At 42.9% G+C, this 24,277-nt stretch overlaps 1 protein-coding gene across 4 annotated transcripts in view; it reads left to right on the top strand.

Annotated features, from left to right (window-relative positions):
- Window positions 1-24,277, top strand: part of kif6 (kinesin family member 6) — a 570,521-nt gene that overhangs the window by 530,601 nt on the left and 15,643 nt on the right. For 3 of the 4 annotated variants that reach the window (XM_043687249.2, XM_087983390.1, XM_087983396.1), the window contains 2 exons: window positions 11,978-12,067; window positions 14,032-14,138. In XM_043687249.2, the coding sequence (XP_043543184.2) occupies window positions 11,978-12,067; window positions 14,032-14,138 (197 nt within the window). Of the gene's footprint in view, window positions 1-11,977; window positions 12,068-14,031; window positions 14,156-24,277 lie in introns of those variants that run through there. The other variant, XM_087983387.1, reaches the window with a different exon arrangement.

Here is a 24,277-nt window from a genome sequence, read left to right as displayed (position 1 = left end):
AAGAGCATGACTGATCTGTTTGTGTTTAAAATTCCACATTCCTCTCTACCCTCAATAACCTTTGATCCCCTTGCTTAATAAAAATCTCACTGCCTCTGTCTTAAAAATATTCCATTACCCGACTTCTACTGCCTTCTAAGGCAGGGAGTTTTAAATTTGCACAATTATCTGAGAGAAAATATTCTCCCCATCTCATTCCTAAGAGAGCCATACCTAATTTTAAAACAGTGTCCCTTATTGGCCAACAAGAAGAAAAAATCTTTTTCACATCACCTTGTTAAGACCATTCAAGATCTTATGCACTTCAATCAAGTTACTCTTCACTCTTCTAAACTCCAGTGGAAACAATGGAGCTTGTCCAAATGTCTTCATAGAACAACCCACTAGTTCCATATATTAATCTAGTAAACCCCCTTTCCATAAAGAAAGAGACCAAAATGGCATACATTATCTGAGATATCCTGTATCATCGAAGCATAACATTCTTACTTACTTTCTGAAATATTAACTCTGCTTTATCTCCACAGAGGTAAAAACAATGACTGCAGATGCTGGAAACCAGATTCTGGATTAGTGGTGCTGGAAGAGCACAGCAATTCAGGCAGCATCCGAGGACAGGCAAAATCGACGTTTCGGGCAAAAGCCCTTCATCAGGAATAAAGGCAGAGAGCCTGAAGCATGGGAAGATAAGCTAGAGGAGGGTGGGGGTGGGGAGAGAGTAGCATAGAGTACAATAGGTCAGTGGGGAAGGAGATGAAGGTGATAGGTCAGGGAAGAGAGGGTGTGGTGGATAGGTGGAAAAGGAGCTGGGCAGGTCGGACAAGTCCGGACAAGTCGAGTTGCTGGAGGTTAGAAACTAGGATGAGGTGGGGGAAGGGGAAATGAGGAAACTGTTGAAATCCACATTGATGCCCTGGGGTTGAAGTGTTCCGAGGCGGAAGATGAGGCGTTCTTCCTCCAGGCGTCTGGTGGTGAGGGAGCGGCGGTGGAGGCGGCCCAGCACCTCCATATCCTCGGCAGAGTGGGAGGGGGAGTTGAAATGTTGAGCCACGGGGCGATTTGGTTGATTGATGCTGGTGTCTCTGAGATGTTCCCTAAAGCGCTCTGCTAGGAGACGCCCAGTCTCCCCAATGTAGAGGAGACCGCATCGGGAGCAACGGATACAATAGATGATATTAGTGGATGTGCAGGTAAAACTTTGATGGATGCCTTTATCTCCACAGATGCTGCCAGACCAGCCAAGGTTCTCCAGCAAATTCTGTTTTTATTTCAAATTTCCAGCATCCGCATTTCTTTGTTCTATTCTTACTGTTACGTTCAATCCATTTCATAATAAAGGCTAGCATCTCATTAGCCTTCTTGATAATATGGTGTACCTGCATTCTAATGTTTTGTGACTGATGCACTAGAACACCTCGATTCCTCTACTGTTCGGAATTCCACAGTTATTCTCCTTTTAAGTAATACGCTTTTTTATTATTGTCCCAGCAAAAGTGAACATCACCACATTTTCCCACATTATAAGCCGTCTTCCAGATTTTTGCCCACTGACTCAGCCTATCTATGGCCATCTGCACATTCCTTATGTCTTCTACACCAGCATATTTTCTGACCTATCTTTGTATCTTCTGTGAATTTAGCTTCTGTGCCTTCACTCCCTTTGTCTAATCGTTGATGTAAATTGTAAAAGGTTGAGGATCCAGCATAAGTACCTGCAGTACTCCACTTATCACACCAGTACCCAGTTATGCATTCTCACTGGTTTCTGCCAGCCAGCCAGTCTATCCACCTCAAGCTTCTACCTTTGCACAATAACCTTTTATTTGGAATCTTATTAAATGTATTCTTGAAATCCAAATACTGTAAGTATAACGGCATCTGTTTATCCACAGCACATTACTCCTCTAAAGTTTCATAAATTAGTTAAACATGATTTCCCTTTCAATAAACTGTTCCAAATCTTCCTGATTATCTTGGGTTTTTCTAAATGCCGAGCTATAACCACATTAATGATTATTCTATCGTCTTGTCCATGACAGATGTCAAACTAATCTACCAAAAGAATCTCCCGTTTTCTTGAATAGACGAGTTGTGTTTGATATTTTCCAGTCTAATGGAATCTTTCCAGAGTTTGGGAAATTTTAGAAAATTGATACCAAGCACATCTACTACCTCAGGGATTTTTTTTTAAGATCCTATGAAGTCTACCTGGACCCAGAGACTTGTCAGCACACAGCTCCAACAGTTTGATTCATACTGTTTCTCTCATGATTATAATTTTCTGAAGTTCCTCTCTCCATACCACCTCCTGATTTACAGCTATTATTCAAATGTTTTTGTATCCCCTCTGGGGAAGGTAGAAGAAAAATATATATTTCATTTCATTTGTCATTTCTTTATTATTTACTATTAACTTCCCACTCTCACTCTCTAGAGGGCTAATACTCACTTTACTTATAGCATTTCTTTTTGAAATACCTGTAGAAACTTGTGCTCTCTACTTTAAACATTCCAGCTAGCCTCCTCTCATACTCAACCTTCTTCTTCCTGATTAACCTTTTAGTCATTCTCTGTCACTCTTAATATTCTAACCAGCCATGTGATTTGACAATCACCTTTGTACAGTTATTTCCTTAAGTTCAATTCTTTCCCTAACATCTTTGGTTAACATGTTTGGTTGGTCCTTCTGTTGAAATTTTTTTAATAGGAGGTATGTACTTGTTCTGAGTATTCTGAAATATCCACTTAAATGCATGGCATCATTTCTATTTCACAACCCAGTATTGCAGTTCAAGTCAGCCGCCTCAATTTTCATGTCTGCAGTTTCCTTTATTTAAGTTTAAAATAGTAGTCTTAGACCCACTCTTCTCTGTTTCAAATTGGATGAAAAGTTCAAACATAGAAACATAAATCAGCATGATTTCTCCTTCATAAATCCATGCTGACTCTGTCTGATCCTGCCAGTGTTTTCTAAATGCTCCGCTATAAGCCCTTGATAATAGATTTGAGAACTTACCCTATTACCGATTTTAGGCTTACTGGTCGATAATTCTCTGTTTTCTTTCTACCTCCCTTTTTGAATATTGGAGTGGCATTAGCTACCCTCCAATGTGCAGACACTGTTCCAGAGTTGATTGAATCCTGTAATATGACAACCAACGCATATTATGGTTCCTACAACCATAGGATATCTTTCCTCTGAGGCCATAAATTAGTCCTGTCCCATTATACAATAGCAAGCTGCTCTCTTATTGGCTTTACAATGTGCTATTCTGAGAAACAATCTCAAAAGCGCTCTATGAACTCTTTGTCCAAGATACTACTGCCATTCTGATTTTCTTTTCAGCTTATATGTAGATTAATGTCACCCATGACTATTACCACCCTTTTATTGCAAACAGCCAGTGTATTTGTCCTACATTGTGGTTACTGTTAAGGGACTTGTAGATTACTCTCACTAGTGATTTCTTTCCCCTACTATTTCCTCATTTAAACCCAAATTGATTTCACATTCTGATCTATTGAACGAAGGTCCTCCCTAATTATTGCACATGTGCCATCTTTATTTAACTGTGCAAGCATGCCCTCCCCCCACAAAATGCTTTTACTTAGCTTCCGAATTTGCCTAAATGTCGTCCACTCCTCAACATTAAACACCAACTGAATGGTCCCCATTTACCTTCAACAGGAAGACCTGTTCTTTCCCCACTGCATCTTAGCAGCAGCTGCCCCAAGCTTTAGTGTGCCCCTCAGCATGTAGTCCTGGACCTTGGAATGTGCCAGTCTGCAACACTCAGTTGGGGTCAACTCCTTGTTCTGGAAGACCAACAAGTTTCAGGCAGACCGAACAGCTTCTTTCATTCAGTTGATGGTTCTCCAGGCACAGTCCATGTTTATCTCAGTTTGTGTCCCGGGGAGCAGACCATAGCATAGAGCTCCACGTCACAGAGCTGCTCGGGACGAACCGCGACACAAACCACTGCATCTTTCTCCAGCCTTCCTTTGTAAAGGCACATTCCAGAAGGAGATGTGTGACAGTCTCTACCCCCTACCCACCCCACTTCGAGAGCAGTGTGCAGTTCCACAGACCAACAGGGCATACATGAAGGATCTCACAGGTAGTGCCCTTCTCATCATCAGCCAAGCAATGTCTTGGAGCTTGTTGGAAAGTTCTGGTGATGAGGCATTCTGCCAAATGACTTTGACAGTCCGCTGAGGGAACAACATTACAGGATCCACCCTCTCCTTTTCGCTCAGGATCTTGAGGACACTATGTGCTGACCACTTTGTGGTCAAAGGTGTTTCTCTTTGCAAATGTCTGCATGAAGGACAGGTGATACGGACTGGTCCAACTACTTGGAGCATTTCATACTAGCAAGGCCAGTCCCAGCCTTCACAATACCGGGAACAGGTAGAACCTCAGTACATAGTGATACTTGGTGTTTGCATACCTAGGGTCTATGCACAGCTTGATGCAGCCACACACAAAGGTGACCGTCACATTGAGGGCAACGTTGTATACATTTCCAACCCTCTCCCCCATCCAGAGTTTTGTACGTGGGATTCCTGCAAACTGGATCTATCTTAAGCTTCCAGATGAAATGGAAGATGAAACAGCACAGTTTCTGGAAATGGGCCAGACTAAAGTTGCTTGTCGGACATGGGCTCCTCCCGTCATCCTCTTCTCCAGGTGATGCTGACTCCCTATCTCAGGGTAGAAACCTCAGCTTCTCCTGTAGGTGATGCTGACAACATGCCTCACAGATCTCCTCTCGTTCACTCCCCTGGGTGATGCTTACTGCCTGTTTCAGTGAACTCAACTCAATTCACTCCCCTTCAGCCAATCACCAAACCTCGGTCATAGACTGATGACTAATTCCAAACAACTCCAAAGAATCTTCAGCCTCACTTGCTCTGGCCCCCTTCCCGCTGGCATGACAGCCTCCCTCACATTCACCTTCCCTTTGCTACTCCACGCATGAGCTCCTTCTCTCCTTTGTTTTGTCTGTTTGGCTTATAGTAGCAGCAAATTCAATCAGCAGCAAAATGTGAAAGAGAGCAGAAATTATGTACATTCAACTTGAGGGAGACCTTGATTGCTCACTCCACTTTTGAATTTTGAAATTAGGGATTCAGGTGGCCAATTCTCCTGCTACCTCCCATGTGTTTTCAGCATTGGAAGGCAGAGTAACATAGATTTACAAGAATGATCCCCAGACTCCAAAGGTTAAATTACAAGGCAACAACGATCAAGCCCCAGGGACACATTCCCTAGAATTTAGATGCTGAAGGGTTTTCTAACTGTTCAAAGGAACACTGATTAGATATTGAGAAAGAACTTGTGCTCATTGAGGAGTCTACGAATAGGTAACTTTGTCTGAAAATTGAAGCTAGGACTTTCAAGAGTAAAATTAAGGAACACTTCTACATGCAAACGATGGCAGATGTTTGCATCTGCCTTCCATGCATTTACTGATAGTAAGTCAAGTGTTAATTTTAAATACCCAGAAACTGAACTGGATCAGCCATAAGATGTGCTGCGGCTGGGACTTCTGCAGTGCGTAACTCACCTCCTAACTCAACCAAAGCCTGCTCAGTATTTAAAATGTACAAGTGTGAGGGAACACATGAGTGCAGAGTAAACAACATCCGACAGTGTTATGATTCGGAGATGCTGGTGTTGGACTGGGGTGTTCAAAGTTAAAAATCACACAACACCAGGTTATAGTCCCACAGGTTTATTTGGAAGCACTAGCTTTCAGAGTGCCACTCCTTCATCAGCTACTTGATAAAGGAATACCACTCCGAAAGCTAGTGCTTCCAAATAAACCTGTTAGACCATAACCTGGTGATGTGTGATTTTTAACCTTCAACAGTGTTGGCTTGATTAGCACCAAATCCACCGATTTAAACATTCATTCCCTCCATCATCAATGCACATAATGGCTGTAGAATGATTCAGGACTTTATGTTATAGTGAAAGGCTTGGGAAAGTCCTTCTTGCATGCAGCTACTCCCAAGCAAAGTTCCATGTCTGTGGCCTGAAGAGATCAAATGTGTGCTGGTACTGCCATCTGCTGGATATTTTATTGCTGGCCTCAAACTATCCTGCATTGCATATTATTAATACTATCAGTGATGGGGATGCCCAACATACAAGTCTGAAGTATTTGCTACCATTTTTAGTTAGAGGTGCCAAGTGGATGATCTATTTCGAACTCCTCCTGAAATTGCCAGCATCACGTAAGTCGTCTGCCAATTCAATTCTGGCCATATGATATAAATAAATGGCTGAAGGAACTGAATGCTACAAAGATTGTAGGTACTGCCAACATTAAAGTAATGAAACTGAAGACATGCTCCAGAATTAACTATACCCCCGAGCCAAGCTGTCCCCATTGGCATCTACCTCGCAACGCGGAAAATTGCCAAGCTATGTCCTGTTCACAAAAACCAAAACTAATCCTAGCCGGTAAATTATCACTAACAGCAGCTGCCCACTCATCCTTCCAAACGCTAGTGAATAAAGGTCCAGTCAAATCAATCTCTCTTCATAGGATTGTTCTGCCATCCCCAGTTCAGTCTAGTGACCCTCCACTGCACTCCCTCTGTTGCAAGTATATCCTTTCTGAGCGAGCAATAGGAACCAGAACCTCACACCTGCTCTGCCATTTAATAGAATCTTGTCTGATCTGGTATTCATCGTCCACTTTCCTGCCCTTTCCCTGTGATCAGATGTGCCAATGGGCTGAGGAGTGGCAGATTGAGTTTAATTAAGATCAATGAGAGGTGCTGCATTTTGGGAAAGCAAATCTTAGCAGGACTTATACTCTTAATGGTAAGGTCCTGGGAGTGTTGCTGAACAAAGAGACCTTGAAGTGCAGGTTCATGGTACCTTAAAAGTAGAGTCGCAGGTGGATAGGATAGAGAAGGCGTTTGTATGCTTTCCTTTATTGGTCAGAGCCTTGAGTACAGGGGTTTGGGGGTCATGTTGTGACTGTACAGGACATAAGTTAGGCCACTTTTGGAATATTGCGTGCAATTCTAGTCTTCTTCCTATCAGAAGGATGTTGTTGAAACCTGAAATGGTTCAGAAAAGATTTACAAGGATGTTGCCAGGTTTGGAAGATTTGAGCTACAGGGAGAGGCTGAATAGGCTAGGGCTGTTTTCCTTGGAGGGTTAGAGGCTGAGGGATGATCTTGTAGAGGTTTATAAAATCATGAGGGGCATGGATGAGGTAAATAGGCAAGGTCTTTTCCCTGGGGTGGGGGAGTCCACAACTAGAGGGCATAGGTTTAGTTTGAGAGGGGGAAGGTATAAAAGGGACCTAAAGGGAAACTTTTTCATGCAGAGGGTGGTGCGTGTATGGAATGAGCTGCCAGAGGAATTGGTGGAGGCTGGTACAATTACAACATTTAAAAGGCATCTGGATGGGCATATGAAAATGAAGGGTTTAGAGGTATAATGGCCAAATGCTGGCAAATGGACCTAGATTAGGTTACAATATCTGGTCGGCATGGACAAGTTGGACTGAAGGGTCTGTTTCTGTGTTGTACATCTCAATGACTCTAAATCCTTAAATATCTTAGTGATCAAGAGTCTATAACTGCCTTAGTGTCAGGGAGGGAGATGGAAACTGCACATAGTACTTTAGGTGTGGTCTCAACAAGGCACTGTATAACTGAGTAAGATTCAAATCCTCTTACATACCATTTGCCTTCCTAATTGCTTGCTGCACCTGCCTTTCTACTTTCAATTACTTGTGTACAAAGACAAACATTCTTTTATAAATCCACATTTTACAAAACATCACCATTTAAATAATACTCTGCCTTTCTGTTTCTCACACCAAAGTGTATGACTTCACATTTAGCCATTGTTTACTCCATCTGCCATGTGTTTGCCCACTCACTGAACTTGTCTAAATCACCGAGAAACCCTCTGCATCCTCCTCACAATTCATAATCCCGACTATTTATGTATCATCAGAAAACTTGGACCTTTGGTTTCTCATTCAGGTCATTTATATATGTTGTGAATAGCTGTGATCCAAGCTATTGTGGTACCCACAAAGTCATGGCCTGACACTTGGAAGGACACCCATTTATTCCCACTCTTTGTTTCCTGTATGTCAACCAATTCTCAATCCATGCCAATATATGACCCCATTGCATATGTTTTTAATTTTTCCCACTAAGTTCTTATGTAGAATCTATTCAAACAACTTCTGAAAATCAAAATACACCACATCTGCTGGTTCTCCTTTATATATTCTACAAGTTACATCCTCAAAAATATCTCTAATAGATTTATTAAGCATGATTAGCCTTTCATAAACCTATGCTAACTTTGTCCAATCCCATTAATGCTTTCCAAACATTCTGTTAACTGTTTTTTATGACAGATTCTAGCATATTCTCCACTATTGATGTTAGGCTATCTGGTTTGTACTTAAAGTCATAGAGTTATACAGTACAGAAACTGACCTTTCGGTCAAACCAGTCCACGCTGGCCACAATCCCAAACTATAACTATTCCACCTGCCTGCACTTGGCCCGTATTCTGCCAAACAGTTCTTGTTCATGTGCTTATCTAAATGTCTTTTTCAACATTGTAATTGTACCCACGTCCACCACTTCCTCTGAAAACTCATTCCACACATGAACCACTTCCTGGATAAAAAAAAATTTGCCCCTCATTTCTTTTTTAAACCTTTCTCGTCTCACCGTAAAAATACGCCCCTAGTCTTGAAATTCTCCTCCCTAGGGAAAAGATACCTGCCATTCACCTTATCTGTACGCCTCATGATTTTAAAAACTCAGTAACACTACCCCTCAATTTCCTCCATTCCTGTGAAAAAAATGTCCCAGCCTATCCATCCTCTCCTTATAATTCAAGCCCTCATTCCCAGTAACACCCTGGTAAATCTTCTCTGAACCTTCTCCCGCTTAATAATATTCTTCCTATAAGAGGCCTCACCAGTGTCCTGAACAACCTCAACATGACATCCCAACTCCTATACTCAAAGGTCTGAACAATGAAGGCAAGCATGCTAAACGCTTTCTTAACCACCCTGTCTACCTGTGACGCAAACTTGAATGAATGATGTACATTAACCCCAAGCTCTCTGTTCTTCAACACTACACAAAGCCTTAGTTTTATTCATATTAGTTCTGCCCTTGTTGTTTTACCAAAAATGCAATACCTCACAAATATCCAAATTATTCTCTCCTTTTTTTAAATAATGGGGTTATATTTTTCACCATCTGATCTGTAGGAACTGCTTCAGAGTCTATAGAATTTTGGAAGATGACTGTCAGTGCAGCCAATATTTCCAGGATCACTTCCTTTAATACTCTGAAATATAGATTATAAGATTCAGAGTGATTTGTCAGCCTTTAACTGAGTTCATTCCCATAGCACTATTTTCTTTGTAATATCGATTTCCTTCAACTCCTCCCACGCACTAGATCTTTGATTCCCTACCATTCCTGGGTACTCTCTTCTATGAAGACAGAACCAAAATATGTTTTCAATTCAACTGCCATTTCCTAGTTTCCCACTATAATTTCCTTTTTTGTCTTTACCAGTTTTATATATCTATTATTTGGATCAAATACTACACCTAATATTTTTGTAGGCCCATAGTTGAGTCATCACTTTGATTTTTCTGCCAGACAGTAATGAATAGTCCTTGTACTTCAGGCATACATTCTTTAAATATTAGCCATTGTCCACCATCATCCCTTTAAGTAATGTTCTCAAATCCGTCATTGCCAATTTGCACCTCATTCCTTCATAGGTCCCTTTGTTTACATTCTAGTTTCTGATTCAACTGCTTTACTCTCCACTAATGTAGAATTCTCTCACATTTTGTTGGCTCTTCCCCAAGGGATCCCACAAAACAAGATGGTTAATTAACCCTTTCTTTTTAAATAGTATCCTGTATACATTTAGTTCCTCAACATATTGGTCGAAAAACCTGTCACACACACTGTCCAGAAAATTTTCCTCCACAATATCAGTGTGAGTTTGATTTGTCCAATCTATATGTGAATTAAAATCATCCAAGACACCATTTTCTGCCCCAAAGTGTTTCCTATCTTCACCCATACAGATTTCACATGATGATCTTCTGAGGCAATATCCTTCCTTGCGATTGCATTGAAACATCCTTTATTAGCAGCGCTAACCCACCTCCTTTCCCTTTTTGACTCACTTTCCTAAATAATGAATACCCCTGAAGGTTCAGTACCTCTAATTGGTCACCTTGCAGTCATGATTCTGTAACTGCAACTATATTGCAATCTTTCATATCTCTATACACTGCTAATTCATCTGCTGTATTACAAATGTACCACACATTTGCAATGGTGGCTCAGTTGTTAGCACTGCTGCCTCACAGCACCAGGTTCCCAGGTTTGATTCTAGCCTTGGGTGACTGTCCACTCACTGAACTTGTCTAAATCACCTAGAAACCCTCTGCATCCTCCTCACAATTCATAATCCCGACTATTTATGTATCATCAGAAAACTTGGACCTTTGGTTTCTCATTCAGGTCATTTATATATGTTGTGAATAGCTGTGATCCAAGCTATTGTGGTAACCACAAAGTCATGGCCTGACACTTGGAAGGACACCCATTTATTCCCACTCTTTGTTTCCTGTATGTCAACCAATTCTCAATCCATTCACAAGTTCCCTGTGTCTGCGTGGTTTTCCCCTAGGTGCTCTGGCTTCCTCCCACAATCCAAAGATCTGCAGGTTATGTGAACTGGCCATACTAAATTGCCCATAATATTCAGGGATGTGTCGTGTAGGTGCATTAGTAAGGGGTAAATCTAGAGCAATTGGGTAAGGGAATGGGTCTGGGTGGGTTACTCTTTGGTGGGTCGGTGTGGACTTGTTGGGCTGAATGGCCTATTTCCACACTGTAGGGACATTAAAACGCAAAGTTTTTATGGCCGTGTTAGTCACCTTACCTTTATTTTGCACTGTGGTCCCATTTGTTTTTCTCTCTTTTTTTTCTGCCTTCCACTTTTGCTTCTTACTTTCCTGTCTTCTGCTTTTATTCTTGTTTCCCCCCCTCCTCTGTCTCCCTACTCACATTCCTGCCATTTTAGCTTAAACTCCCCCGATAGCACTGGCAACATCCCTCACTAAGGACATTGGTTCTAGTCCTGTCTAGATGATGCTTTGACTAGACCCACCTTCCCAGAACTGGTCTTAATGCCCCAGAACGTGAATCCATCCCTCCTACACAATTCCTCCAATCACATATTCATGTGATACATCCTGTTATTTCTGCTCTCACTAGCGCGTAGCACTGGTGGTAGATCTGAGATTACATACTTTGAGGCCCTACTTTCTATATATTCTGTTTCTAGGACCTCAACATTTTCCTTTACCTGTGTCAAAAAAGAAGCCACCGTCTCTGCACACCTTCCTTCCAACCTCACATCTGTTACCAGCCTCCTCTCAGTAGGATTTGATTTGATGGTGTCAGATGCAATGATGAAATTAAGCAAGTTTGGGGATGGGTAGGTGAGCTGGCTAAAGTTACCCACAGAATTTTCCAGGCCTGTCTGATGACTGGGGGCCTGTAAAATTCTGTCCATGACTGCAGAATTGGTGATTCATTTCTGTTCATTTACTTGGCTCACTGTTTAGACCACAGCTTCCTGCTGATAGTCAATATTCAGTCCTGACAGTTGCCGCTTTCACAGGAGAAGCAGTACTGAATTATGAAAATGTCCTGACACTGCTCTGTGCAATGAGTTTAACCTGCCTGACCAGATTTGATCAAAGGATACACCAGATTTGCATGTTGGTCAACAGGCAAAGTTTGTTGCAGTAATCACCAGCATTAATAAGTCTTGCTGAATATTAAAAATAAAAATTTGTGGAAGCTTTTCATTTTGTATTTAAAATCTAAATTTCAAAAATATATATTAATTATTTCTCGTGGTTTACAGCGGCATTGAAGCAAATAGTGGCTATGTGAGTACAGACTTCGCAACTCAAAACAATGTCAAGACCTGCAAATTTCCGTCACCTGACCTCAGGTAAAACCTTTCTTATTCTGGAGTTGGCTTCTAACCAATCACACAATCAACAAATACAATAAACCACTTAGTTTATTGTGTTGTGCAGCTTTTTAGAAGAGTTTTCCAATTAGACCTATTGCCCTGCTTTTACCCCATTGTAGACCTTGGACTTTCCATGAATTTATCTATTCCCTGTTTGAATTTGCTGCTTTTAGGTGGTGCATTCCAGATCATATCTTGCGGTGTAAAGCAAATTACCCAGATTTTCCGATTAGGTGCGGAAATCCTATGCCCTACTCCAATCGGGCAAAAGAATACCTCTTTTGTTTTTGATCAGTTCTGCCTTGTGACTATCCTGGATAGGAGCCTCCTGTTGTGAAACAGTACAATGCAGGAATGCTTGCAGCCAGCAGCAGAGAGGATGACTGTGGAAACTACCATTCACGGATTCTAACTGCGACTGTGGAAGCTTCCACACCAAGGTAGCACCGGTGATGCTGCAAGTATTGCACACTAGTGCTCCTAATATAATAGAGTGCAGTAAACAGCTATAACTGCAGCTAACAAGCTGGGCCCAACCAGACCCTTTTTTTGAAACCGCAAGTTTATCAGTGAACCTGTGGAAAAGTACTTACCCGTCAAGTATGTCCACAAACTCATGTTATAATTCCCAACTTCCCTGTCTCCCAGGAGCTCTCTTGAATCTCAGCCACGGTTGATTTATCGCTTCTTGGGGTGAGGCAGGGTATTAATACCCCATGGAGTCGGTGCAGTGGGGGAAGGGGATTTAGAAATTGATGAAAGGATAGAGCAGGTCACCCAGTCTTTGTGAAAGAGAAGGAAGCTGGGTTTAGGTCACCGAACCTAATGACAGGCCTGTAATCTCCGGGAACTGGCTTTTAGCAGTCAAGGAGAAAAGATATGGTGGATATTAAACAAAATTCTGTTTAATTTTCTTTCTGAATTTTAATTTATCCTTCGTAACAATTGGAGAGATGGAGCAAATGGCAGTGTCGCGACTGTCAGGACTAACCTAATTGTGGGTGACACGGTGGCACAGTGGTTAGCACTACTGCCTCACAGCGCCAGAGACCCGGGTTCAATTCCCGCCTTAGGCAACTGGCTGTGTGGAGTTTGCACATTCTCCCCGTGTCTGCGTGGGTTTCCTCTGGGTGCTCAGGTTTCCTCCCACAGTCCAAAGACGTGCAGGTTAGGTGAATTGGCCGTAGTGTTAGATGAAAGGGTAAATGTAGGGGAATGGGTCTGGGTGGGTTGCGCTTCAGCGGGTCAGTGTGGACTTGTTGGGCCGAAGAGCCTGTTTCCACTATAAGAAACCTAATCTAATTGCATAAGAAAGTTATTTCCCAATTCTGGGCGGCATAGAGAAGTTGGCAAAGGGCCTGTTTCCATGCCGTAAACTTCAATGAAGCCATGACTGATGTAGAAAGCAGTGTGACAACATGTCGAACAAATGGCAGGAGTATAAGGAAGGAATGGTTTGAAGATGGAAATCATGTGCTCATATCTGAATGAAGGCACTCAACCAGAGTTGGAAACCTAATGTTGGGTCCTGATGAGAAACCCCACCCAAAGCATTAAGTGACCATCCTGTTATCTGAGAATGATTGTGGTATTACTGTCTCAGCCTATCTATCCATACGCATGTTTCATTCAACAGGCAAACAATCCAACTTACCAAACTCAGTTGACCTAATGAGAAGATAGCAGCTAATAGAAGCGCTTTTTATTTTGCTGCTGTACATTGCTAGTAATGTTTGAACCAGAAGTTGTTCCATAATAGATTTCCCACTTGTGAAGATCTGAATCGCGCTGTGTTTCAGTCCCTTTCATGCCAGGAACAAATAATTACTTTCCATGAATTCATGGACACTTACTTCTTTACTGAATTTACTTTGACTTTCTATAATGAATCATTCTGATTTTTGTAATGTTTATGCTCATATACCATTCACCTGACCCAGCCTGCCTTCAAATCTTGGCTCGTCCATTCCCCTGACTGGTGATGATCAGACTGACGCCGATATTCTCGCATTCGTTCGAGCAAGACAAAATCTCATGCAGAAGAAAGGTGAGATCAAAGAGTGAGTGCACACCTTAAGAAAAGGGTCGGGAGAGAGTGAACAAGGGCAGCAGAGGAGCCACGCAAAACTCCTAGGCCAACCCTGACTAAAGGCAGTGGGAAGTCACCTAATTTTAATAAATTGGGCAGGTAACCAGATGAATAAGGACACGCCTCATCTTCCCATTGGCGGAATTCGGATATACAATGCAGCAGAAGGCATTGGCCTCCTTTCAAAATGAGCTGACAAATGTTCAGAACAATTCTCAGATTTTCACTGATCTAGTCCACAGCCCATCAGATGTGCTGCACTAGTGCTGGATATTAAATGCCTGAACTATTAGATCTACCCCAAATAAGATCTACCCAGAACCCACCAGAAACACCAGGATGCAGTTCATAAGCAGTCCAATTATTCAAGAGTATACTAGAAAGGTTATGGATTTTCACTCACTTTGTCAATACTCATAATTCAAATGTTTTGTTTTAAAGAAACAGTGTTGATGATTTCTCACAAATAACTCCAATTATATCTATTCTAAAGTGAAGGAAAGCACACTTTCTATCAAAATAATGTAAATTAAACTGCATATCACCATACAGTGTAACAATGCATCTCACATTACCAAATAAATCATTTTAATTAAGTTCTTAGCATATTTAACTGCATTGTCCTGTGCTCTCTGGTGATTTTCTTTGCTTTTCCTACCACTTTTAACAAGGTACAGTTTGGTTTTATGCTTTACCATTTACTGTGCAGTTTGTTAGCAAAATGCCATTCAGTTTCGGGTAAACAAAGAGGCAGTTGGCAGTACAGAGCTTAAATATTGCTGAAAAGGAAGACATGTTGCTGATGCTTTTCATCTTGCACTCGTAAGGACAAATGTAAAAATGCCAAATTTCAAACAATCACTATATTCATAGGATTCCTATAGTGTGGAGCAGGCCATTCAGCCGATTGAGTCCAGACCAACCCTCCAAAGGGCAGCTCACCCAGACCCACCCTCCTACACTATAACCCGGCATTTCCCATGGTTAATCCACCTAACCCATATATCCATGGACACTATGGGAAAGCACGGTCGGTCCACTTAACCTGTACCTCTTTGGACTGTAAGAGGAAACTCGAGCACCTAGAAGAAACCCACGCAAGCACAAGGGGAATGTGCAAACGGCCCTCAGACAGCCGCCAAAGGCTGGAATCAAACCCAAGTCCCTGGTGCTATGAGGCAGCAGTGCTGACCATGAGCCACTGTGGGATTGTCTGTGAGGAGTTTGCACATTTGCAATAACTACAGCAGAAAAGAGGTGCTGATTAGTTGACAAGTGGACTTTGATCATGAGAAACACTCGAGGGCCACATTCTGGGCTTGATTGATACTTTGGCAAAACATATGTCTTTTCTACAATATTTAGGTTCTGTGAAACCAAGCAATGATTTTGATCCGGTGATGATGAAGAAGCATTTTTGTGATTAGGAGCTTGGCTGTTTGCTCACCTGACCAGCTCAGTGCAGAAGTAAAGTGCATCGAAGCTATTCTGCAAGACAATAGCTATGCTAATCAGATAATTATGATCTCGCACAAACTCGCAAATGGACCAAAGGTCATCTAGTTTAGAAAAGTAGATGACCTTTTCAGATCTACCTGAAATTACTCTGGAAGGACAAAGTATGTCAAAAATGTATTCTTCAGCAACTCATCTTTTTTCCAGCAATACAGGGTAGTTTATTCCTGTGTCAGATCACAGATGAGTAAGGTAGCAGAGCAAATTTAAATTTATCATTTTACATTGCCAATTTATACCCTAAAAATATTATTTCATATGTTGGGGTGGAGTTTGGACATTTTTTATCCAAAAATACAAAAAATAGGCAGCATTTTCCTTTTCTGTTCAATTTTCTCTAAGGTAAATTGTAATATATCTATTGCTGCCTTGAGATCACCTAACAATGCAGGCTTGTAATCTCTCTCTGATCTGTATGGTTCAGTTACACACTACTTCTGTAACCGAACCTTTAGGACCCTGCTAGCAATAGGGGGAAGTGTTTTGCAAGGGTTTAACATCTTGGAGGGCACTAAAAGAGTGCACTTCAATGGGGCTTATCCATCTACAGCACTCAGACTATTACATACAATAGCACTGCAGTGTGAATTCTCATTAGGCAAAGAGGAAGGATTGATAGCTTGGGATGCAAGAAAACAATCAGATTATTCATACATTGAGAATATTTCCTTTACACCCACATCTGATTTTTCCATTTGCCCAGCTGATATCTGCCTGTGAACAGATGGTGTTATCACCAAATGGTTCAGTGCCTCGCTATCTAATCTGTCACATGCTTCTAGCACTGCGTAAACAATAGCAATGATTACAGAAATGAAAAAATTAAAACAAGCAACAAACATTAAAGGATTGAAGAAGCTAACATTTCTTTTGAATCTGATGGATCATTTTCCTTCATTTACTGTTCTTGCCAGTCTTAGACCATAAGACCATAGACACAGGAGCAGAAATTGGACCATTCAGTCCATCGAGTCTGCTCTGCCATTCAATCATGGCTGATAGGTTTCTCAACCCCATTCTCACACTTTCTTCCCGTAGACCTTGATTGCCTCAATACTCAAGAACCTATCTATCTCAGTCTTAAATAAACTCAATGTCCTGGCCTCCACAGCCTTCTGTGGCAGTGAATTTCATAGATTGATCATTCTTTAGTTGAAGAAGTTTCTCCTTATCTCTGTTCTAAAAGGTCTTTCCTTTAAGGTTGTGCCCTCCAATCCTAGCCTCTCCTACCAATGGAAATATCTTCCCAACATCCACTCAGTCCAGGCCATTCAATACTCAATGTTTCAATTAGATCCTCCCCTCATCCTTCTAAACTCTATTGAGTATAAACCCAGAGTCCTCAAACGTTCCTCATATGTTCAGCTTTTCATTCCTGGGACCATCTCATGAACCTCCTCTGAACACGGTCCAGGGCCAGTACATCTTCCTGAGATATAGGGCCCAAAACTGTGCACAATACTTCAAATGTGGCTTGACCAGAGACTTATAGAGCCTCAGATGTATATCCCTCCTTTAAATTCAAGCCCTCTTAAAATAAATGCCATCATTACATTTGCCTTCCTAACTACTGACTCAACCTGCAAGTTTACCTTGAGAGAATCCTGGACGAATCCTAGAAAATAGTCCATGCCTGTATTCTTCCTACCAAAAGGCATGACCTCACATTTTCCCATATTGTACTCAATCTGCCACTTCTTTGTCCACTCTCCTAACCTGTCCAAATACTTCTGCCTGCCCATCTCCTCAATGCTACCTGTCCCGCTACCTATCTTTGTATCATCTGCAAACTTAGCCAGAACGCCCTCAGTTCCTTCATCTAGATCATTAATGTATAAAGTAAAAATTTGTGGTCCCAACACTGAGCCTTGCAGAACACCACTTGTCACCGGCTGCCATCCTGAGAAGGATCCTTTTATCCCCACTCTCTGCTTTCTGCCAGACAGCCAAGCTTCTATCCATGCCAGCACCTTGCCCCAACACCATAGGCCCATATCTTACTCAGCAGCCTCCTGTGCAGCACCTTGTCAAAGTGCCTTCTTGAAGTCCAGGTAGATAATATCCATTGGCTCTCCTTGGTCTAACCTGCTCGTTACTTCCTCAAAGAATTCTTGCAGTTTTGTCAGGCCTGACCTTCCCTTGATGAAACCATGCTGACTTTGCCCCATTTTACCAAACACTTCCAAGTATTCAGAAATTTCATCCTTCATAATGGATTCCAGGATCTTAACCACGACTGAGGTTAGACTAATCAGTCTGTAATTTTCCGTCTTTTGCCTGACTCCCTTTTTAAATAGGGATGTCTTGTCTTCATTAACTATCGACATTTGTGCTTTGATATGTGGGGTCTTTGGGACCTTGGCTGCAGTGGTTTGGAACTAAGGTTCAGATTCTGTTGGACAGTAATTCTATGTCTTGATTTTCATGACAATAGTGTGTAGCCAAATGTTCTGAGACAATTCACAAGAGTATAGATAGGTGAAAACTGGTACCACCCTAAAGAAGGAGACGACAGGCAGATGACCCAAAACTTAGTCAGCAAAGTAGTTTATAAGTGACACTCTCGAGATGAAGAGAGAGCAAGATAGAAAAAACAGAGATCTGGCTTCTGTCCAACTGAAAGTACAGATTCCCAACGGTAGGGTGAAGAAACTAGGGCATGCACGAAATTAGATTTAGAAAAATGCAGGTTTCTCTGAAGGTTGTATAGTTGAGGAGGCCTACAGAGATGGGAAGGGTTAAGGTGCCGTAACGTTTTGAACACAAGGATTAGAATTTTAATCGGGACCCTGTATGGGTCAGCCAGTAATCTTTGTGAAATAGGAAATACTTCCAGATTTTTAGAGAAGAAAGAAAATATATTAATGAAAGGAATATTAAAACAGATTATGAAAGTGTTTGCAAGAATAGAAAAGGAGGTGAGTAACAAAATTAAAACTTGATCCCTAAAAAGCAAAGATATTTTCATGAGGGATAGCAGAAATGTGGATCAAATATTTTGCATCTGTCTTTCCAGTAAAAGATTTTAATTATATACCAGAAATAGCCATGAGGCTAATAAGAGTAAGGAACTTAAAAGATGCAATCTTCCCAGTCAATGAACGACATTGACTATGGTGAGAGATTTGGGAGGATTGTGTGAGGTGTTGAGCCAGGAACCAGGAGCCAGGAGCTCAATGCCAGGAGCAAAACGTTGTGTTTTTCACAAAAGTCTGTATATCCAGACAAGATTCTCACTCAGTAAGATGCCTATTAATGACGTTTCTCACTCATTATTCCTCTCATCTTACCTCATTAATATGTAAGCCTCTATTCTTCCGCTTAGTGCATATAAACTAAATGACAAGAATTGGTGACACAAAAGATGAAATCTATATGGACTTCAGTAAGAGGAACTTTGGCAAGCCTCCTCAAAGTAGACTGGTTAGCAAGGTCAAACCACATGGAATACAGCGAAAACTCACCATTTGGATACAGAATTGGCTCAAAAGTAGAAAACAGAGGATGATGGTGATGAAGGGTTGCTTTTCAGACTAAAGGTCTGTGACCAGTGGTGTGTCACAAGGATTGGTGCTGGATTTACTGCTTTTCGTCATTTATATAACTGATTTGGATGTGAACATAGGAGGTATAGGTTGTAAGTTTGCAGATGACACCAAAATTGGAGGTGTAGTGGACAGCAAAGAAGGTTACTTCAGAGTACAACAGGAACTTGACATGGGCCAAGGGGTTGCAGATGGAACTTAATTTAGATAAATGCGAGGTGCTGCATTTTGGAAAGTCAAATCAGGGTAGAACTTTACACTTAATGGTAAGATTTAAGGGCGGCACAATGGCTCAGTGGTTAGCACTGCTGCCTCACAGCACCAGTGTCCCAGGTTCGATTCCAACCTCAGGTAACTGTCTGTGTGGAGTTTTCACATTCTCCCAGTGTCTGCATGGGTTTCCTCCAGGCACTCCGGTTTCCTCCCTCAGTCCAAAGATGTGCACGTTAGGTAAATTGGCCATGCTAAATTGCCCATAGTGTTAGGTGCATTAGTCAGAGGGAAATGGGACTGGGTGGGTTACTCTTCGGAGGGTCAGTGTGGACCTGTTGGGCCGCAGGGCCTATTTCCACACTGTAGGGAATCTAATCTAATCCTGGGGACTATTGCTGAACAAAGAGAGTTCCTTGTAAGTGGAGTCGCAGGTAGATAAGATAGTGAAGAAGACGTTTGGTATGCTTTCCTTTATTGGTTTGAGTATAGGAGTTGGGAGGCCATTTTGCAGCTGCATAGGACATTCGTTAGGCCAGTTTTGAAAAATTGTGTGTAATTCTGGTCTCCTTCCTATCCGAAAGATGTTATGAAACTTGAAAGAGTTCAGAAAAGATTTACAAGGATGTTGCCAGGATTGGAGAATTTGAGCTATAGAGAGAGGCTGAATAGGCTAGGGCTGTTTTCCTTGGAGGGTCAGAGGCTGAGGAGTGACCTTGTAGAGGTTTATAAAATCATGAGGGGCATGGATAGGATAAATAGACAAGATCTTTTCTCTGGGATCGGGAAATTCCAGAACTAGAGAGCACAGCTTAAGGGTGAGAGGGGAAAGATTTAAAAGGGACCTAACAGGCAACCTTTTCACACAGAGGGTGGTGCATATATGAAATGAGCTGCCAGAGGAAGTGGTGGAGGTTGATACAATTACAGCATTTAAAAGGCATTTGGATGGGTATATGACTAGGAAGGGTTTGGAGGGATATGCACTGGGTGCTGGCAAATGGGACTAGATTAATTTAGGATATCTGGTCGGCATGGATGAGTTGGACTGAAGGATCTGTTTCGATGCTGTACATCTCTATAAAAGACAGAGTGGAGTTCTCAGTGACTCTGGGTCACTACTTGCTCCTCTGGTCTTCAATCTTCTACACTGAGCACCAACATCTCAGGGCATGCTTCAAGGGCAGTGGGCTCACCATAGTCCCAAATGCTGGCATCCAACACATGCCAGCCAAAATGCATCATCATGGCACATTTCTAATCCACTTAGGGTATGCTTCAGCACGTCAATGCTGCAGTTTGGAATACACCAGCAACTACCATTGGAGTGTAGCTGCGAGAACTTTGCATTCGGGCAGTCAGGCAGTTCACGTTTTTCACCAGGTTGCATTTCAGGGCTCTTCGATTCTTTTCTTAGCGCTCACTTACTTAGCACCTCCCTGGATGTTCACAGCATTCCTGCTATATCATTTCTTATCTTTTAGTTCGTTGACCCCTCAGTCAGAGCAAACAAGTGCACAATGATTCCGTGGGTTCATACAGTACTCCAGTAGTTCTGAAGATGTATTTAAAATCTATACTTTCCAGCATGATGATAGTATCAAATAACATGAGAGAGGTTATTCTCAAAATGAAGATAGGACTTTGTCTCCACAAGTTCTGTGCAATGGTCACTCCTACCTACCTAACCTGGACAGATGCATCTGCAAATCTTTGTTGCACATTGCCCAATTTAGTCATTTCAAAATGGTTTAAATCAAATCAGAATTCATACTTTTGAATGCCTCTTACCACAGTACATGGAAACATAGAAAATAGGTGCAGGAATGGGCCATTTGGCCCTTCGTGCCTGCATCCCCATTCAATATGATCATGCAATGTCAGTGTCCCATTCCTGCTTTCTCTCCATAGCTCTTGATCTCTTTAGCTCCAAGGGCCATACCCAGCTCCCTCTTGAATATATTTAATGAACATGTTTGAGTTTCTTGAAGAAGTAACAAAGAGGATTGATGAGGGCAGAGCAGTAGACGTGATCTATATGGACTTCCATATGCGTTCAACAAGGTCTCCCATGGTATACTGGTTAGCAAGGTTAGAGCTCATGGAATACAGGGGGAACTAGCCATTTGGATACAGAACTGGTCGGAGGTAGAAGACAGAGGGCGGCGGTGGAGGGCTGTTTTTCAGACTGGAGGCCTGTGACCAGTGGTGTGCTACAAATGATGAAAAGTAGTGCTAGTCCACTACTTTTCATCATTTATATAAATGATTTGGATGTGACCATAAAAGGTATAGTTAGTAAGTTTGCAGATGACACCAAAATTGGAAGTGGAGTGGATAGTGAAGAAGGTTACCTCGGATTACAACGGGATCTTGATGAAATGTGCCAATGGGCTGAGGAGTGGCAGATAGAGTTTAATTTAGATAAATGCGAGGTGTTGCATTTTGGGAAAGTAAATCTTAGCAGGACTTATACACTTAATGGTCAGGTCCTAGGGCATGTTACTGAACAAAAAGACCTTGGAGTGCAGGTTCATAGTACCTTAACAGTAGAGTCACAGGTAGATAGGATAGTGCCTTGAAGAAGTTTTCCTCCTCTCTCTACAAGAATCTCAGGGAGTCCCTCTCCCACTGCAATTCCCAGGTCATTTCCTCTGCCCTGAAGCTCTTCAACCATGTCATGAAACAAACCCACTACCACAGCCACATTTGCTTCCTCAGTGCCTGTCTCCGTAACCAACTCATCCCACACGGACTCCGGACCACCTTTAAACCAGCAGAGTTCGGACCCGAACAGGACAAACAGTACAGACTACAGATTCAAAAACACCAGCAACAGTTCTCCTTCAAGATCCTCCGCTCCACGCTTGCAGCAATGCGCCGGCACCTAACCTCTCTACAGTCATCCCTGCCTCAGCTGAGGGCCACACTCTCAGAATTGCAAAGGACCCACTCTGTACTACATCCTCAGGAGAATTCATACTCTCAACAAACAGTATTTCAATTCCATCTCAAACATAAAAAACTGTAAGTACAACAAACTTTTATCTACCCACCTCCATAACCAGCGCTCCTCAAACATTCCAGAAGATTCCCCTGGCCTCAGAATCTACTCAGAAACCATTAGCCATGCGGCTGATGCAGATGCCACCCCCACGCTGATTGATTATGTCAATTCCGGCCCCATCATGGCCACTCCCACAACCACTCCCACCCCTCACAATTCCTCATGCATCACGTGACATCACTTCCGCCCCTCACATCATCACTGATGTCACATGCTCAGTGACTTCCGCCACCCCTACTGCCGTGGTCACCACCACTTCCGCCCCCACCAGCGCCACTTTCCTCCAGACCAAAGGAGTAGCCATGGGCACATGTATGGGCCCCAGCTATGCCTGTCTCTTTGTTGGCTACATAGAGCAGTTGATCTTCCGTAATTACACCGGCACCACTCCCCACATCTTCCTCTGCTACATTGATGACTGCATTGGCGCCACCTCGTGCTCCCGCAAGGAGGTTAAGCAATTCATCAACTTCACCAACACATTCCACCCTGACCTTTAATTTACCTGGACGGTCTCTGACACCTCCCTCCCCTTCCTAGACCTCTCCATCTCCATTAATGACGACCGACTTGACACTGACATTTTTTACAAACCCACCGACTCCCACAGCTACCTGGATTACACCTCTTCCCACCTTACCTCTTGCAAAAATGCCATCCCATATTCCCAATTCCTCCGCCTCCACCGTATCTGCTCCCAGGAGGACCAGTACCACCACAGAATACACCAGATGGCCTCCTTCTTTAGAGACCGCAATTTCCCTTCCCACGTGGTTAAAGATGCCCTCCAACGCATCTCGTCCACATCCCGCACCTCCGCCCTCAGACCCCACTCCTCCAACCATAACAAGGACAGAACACCCCTGGTGCTCACCTTCCACCCTAACAACCTTCGCATAAACCAAATCATCCGCCGACATTTCCGCCACCTCCAAAAAGACCCCACCACCAGGGATATATTTCCCTCCCCACCCCTTTCCGCCTTCCGCAAAGACCGTTCCCTCCGTGACTACCTGGTCAGGTCCTCGCCCCCCTACGACCCACCCTCCCATCCTGGCACTTTCCCCTGCCACCGCAGGAACTGTAAAACCTGCGCCCACACCTCCTCCCTCACCTCTATCCAAGGCCCTAAAGGAGCCTTCCACATCCATCAAAGTTTTACTTGCACATCCACTAATATCATTTATTGTATCCGTTGCTCCCAATGCAGTCTCCTCTACATTGGGGAGACTGGGCGCCTCCTAGCAGAACGCTTTAGGGAACATCTCCGGGACACACGCACCAATCAACCACACCGCCCCGTGTCCCAACATTTCAACTCCCCCTCCCACTCTGCCGAGGACATGGAGGTCCTGGGCCTCTTTCACCGCCGCTTCCTCACCACCAGACGCCTGGAGGAAGAACGCCTCATCTTCCGCCTCGGAACACTTCAACCCCAGGGCATCAATGTGGACTTCAACAGTTTCCACATTTCCCCTTCCCCCACCTCACCCTAGTTCCAAGCTTCCAGCTCAGCACTGTCCCCATGACTTGTCCGGACTTGTCCTACCTGCCTATCTCCTTTTCCACCTATCCACTCCACCCTCTCCTCCCTGACCTATCACCTTCATCCCCTCCCCCACTCACCCATTGTACTCTATGCTACTTTCTCCCCACCCCCACCCTCCTCTAGCTTATCTCTCCACGCTTCAGACTCACTGCCTTTATTCCTGATGAAGGGCTTTTGCCCGAAACGTCGATTTTGCTGCTCCTTGGATGCT

The sequence above is a fragment of the Chiloscyllium plagiosum genome, unplaced genomic scaffold (genome assembly GCF_037043375.1).
Source record: "Chiloscyllium plagiosum isolate Xiang-an unplaced genomic scaffold, Cpla_swu_hap1 HiC_scaffold_3, whole genome shotgun sequence".
Lineage (NCBI taxonomy): Eukaryota > Metazoa > Chordata > Chondrichthyes > Orectolobiformes > Hemiscylliidae > Chiloscyllium > Chiloscyllium plagiosum.
The sequence above is the reverse complement of the archived record's forward strand: the minus strand, read 5'-3'. Positions and strand labels throughout refer to the sequence as shown.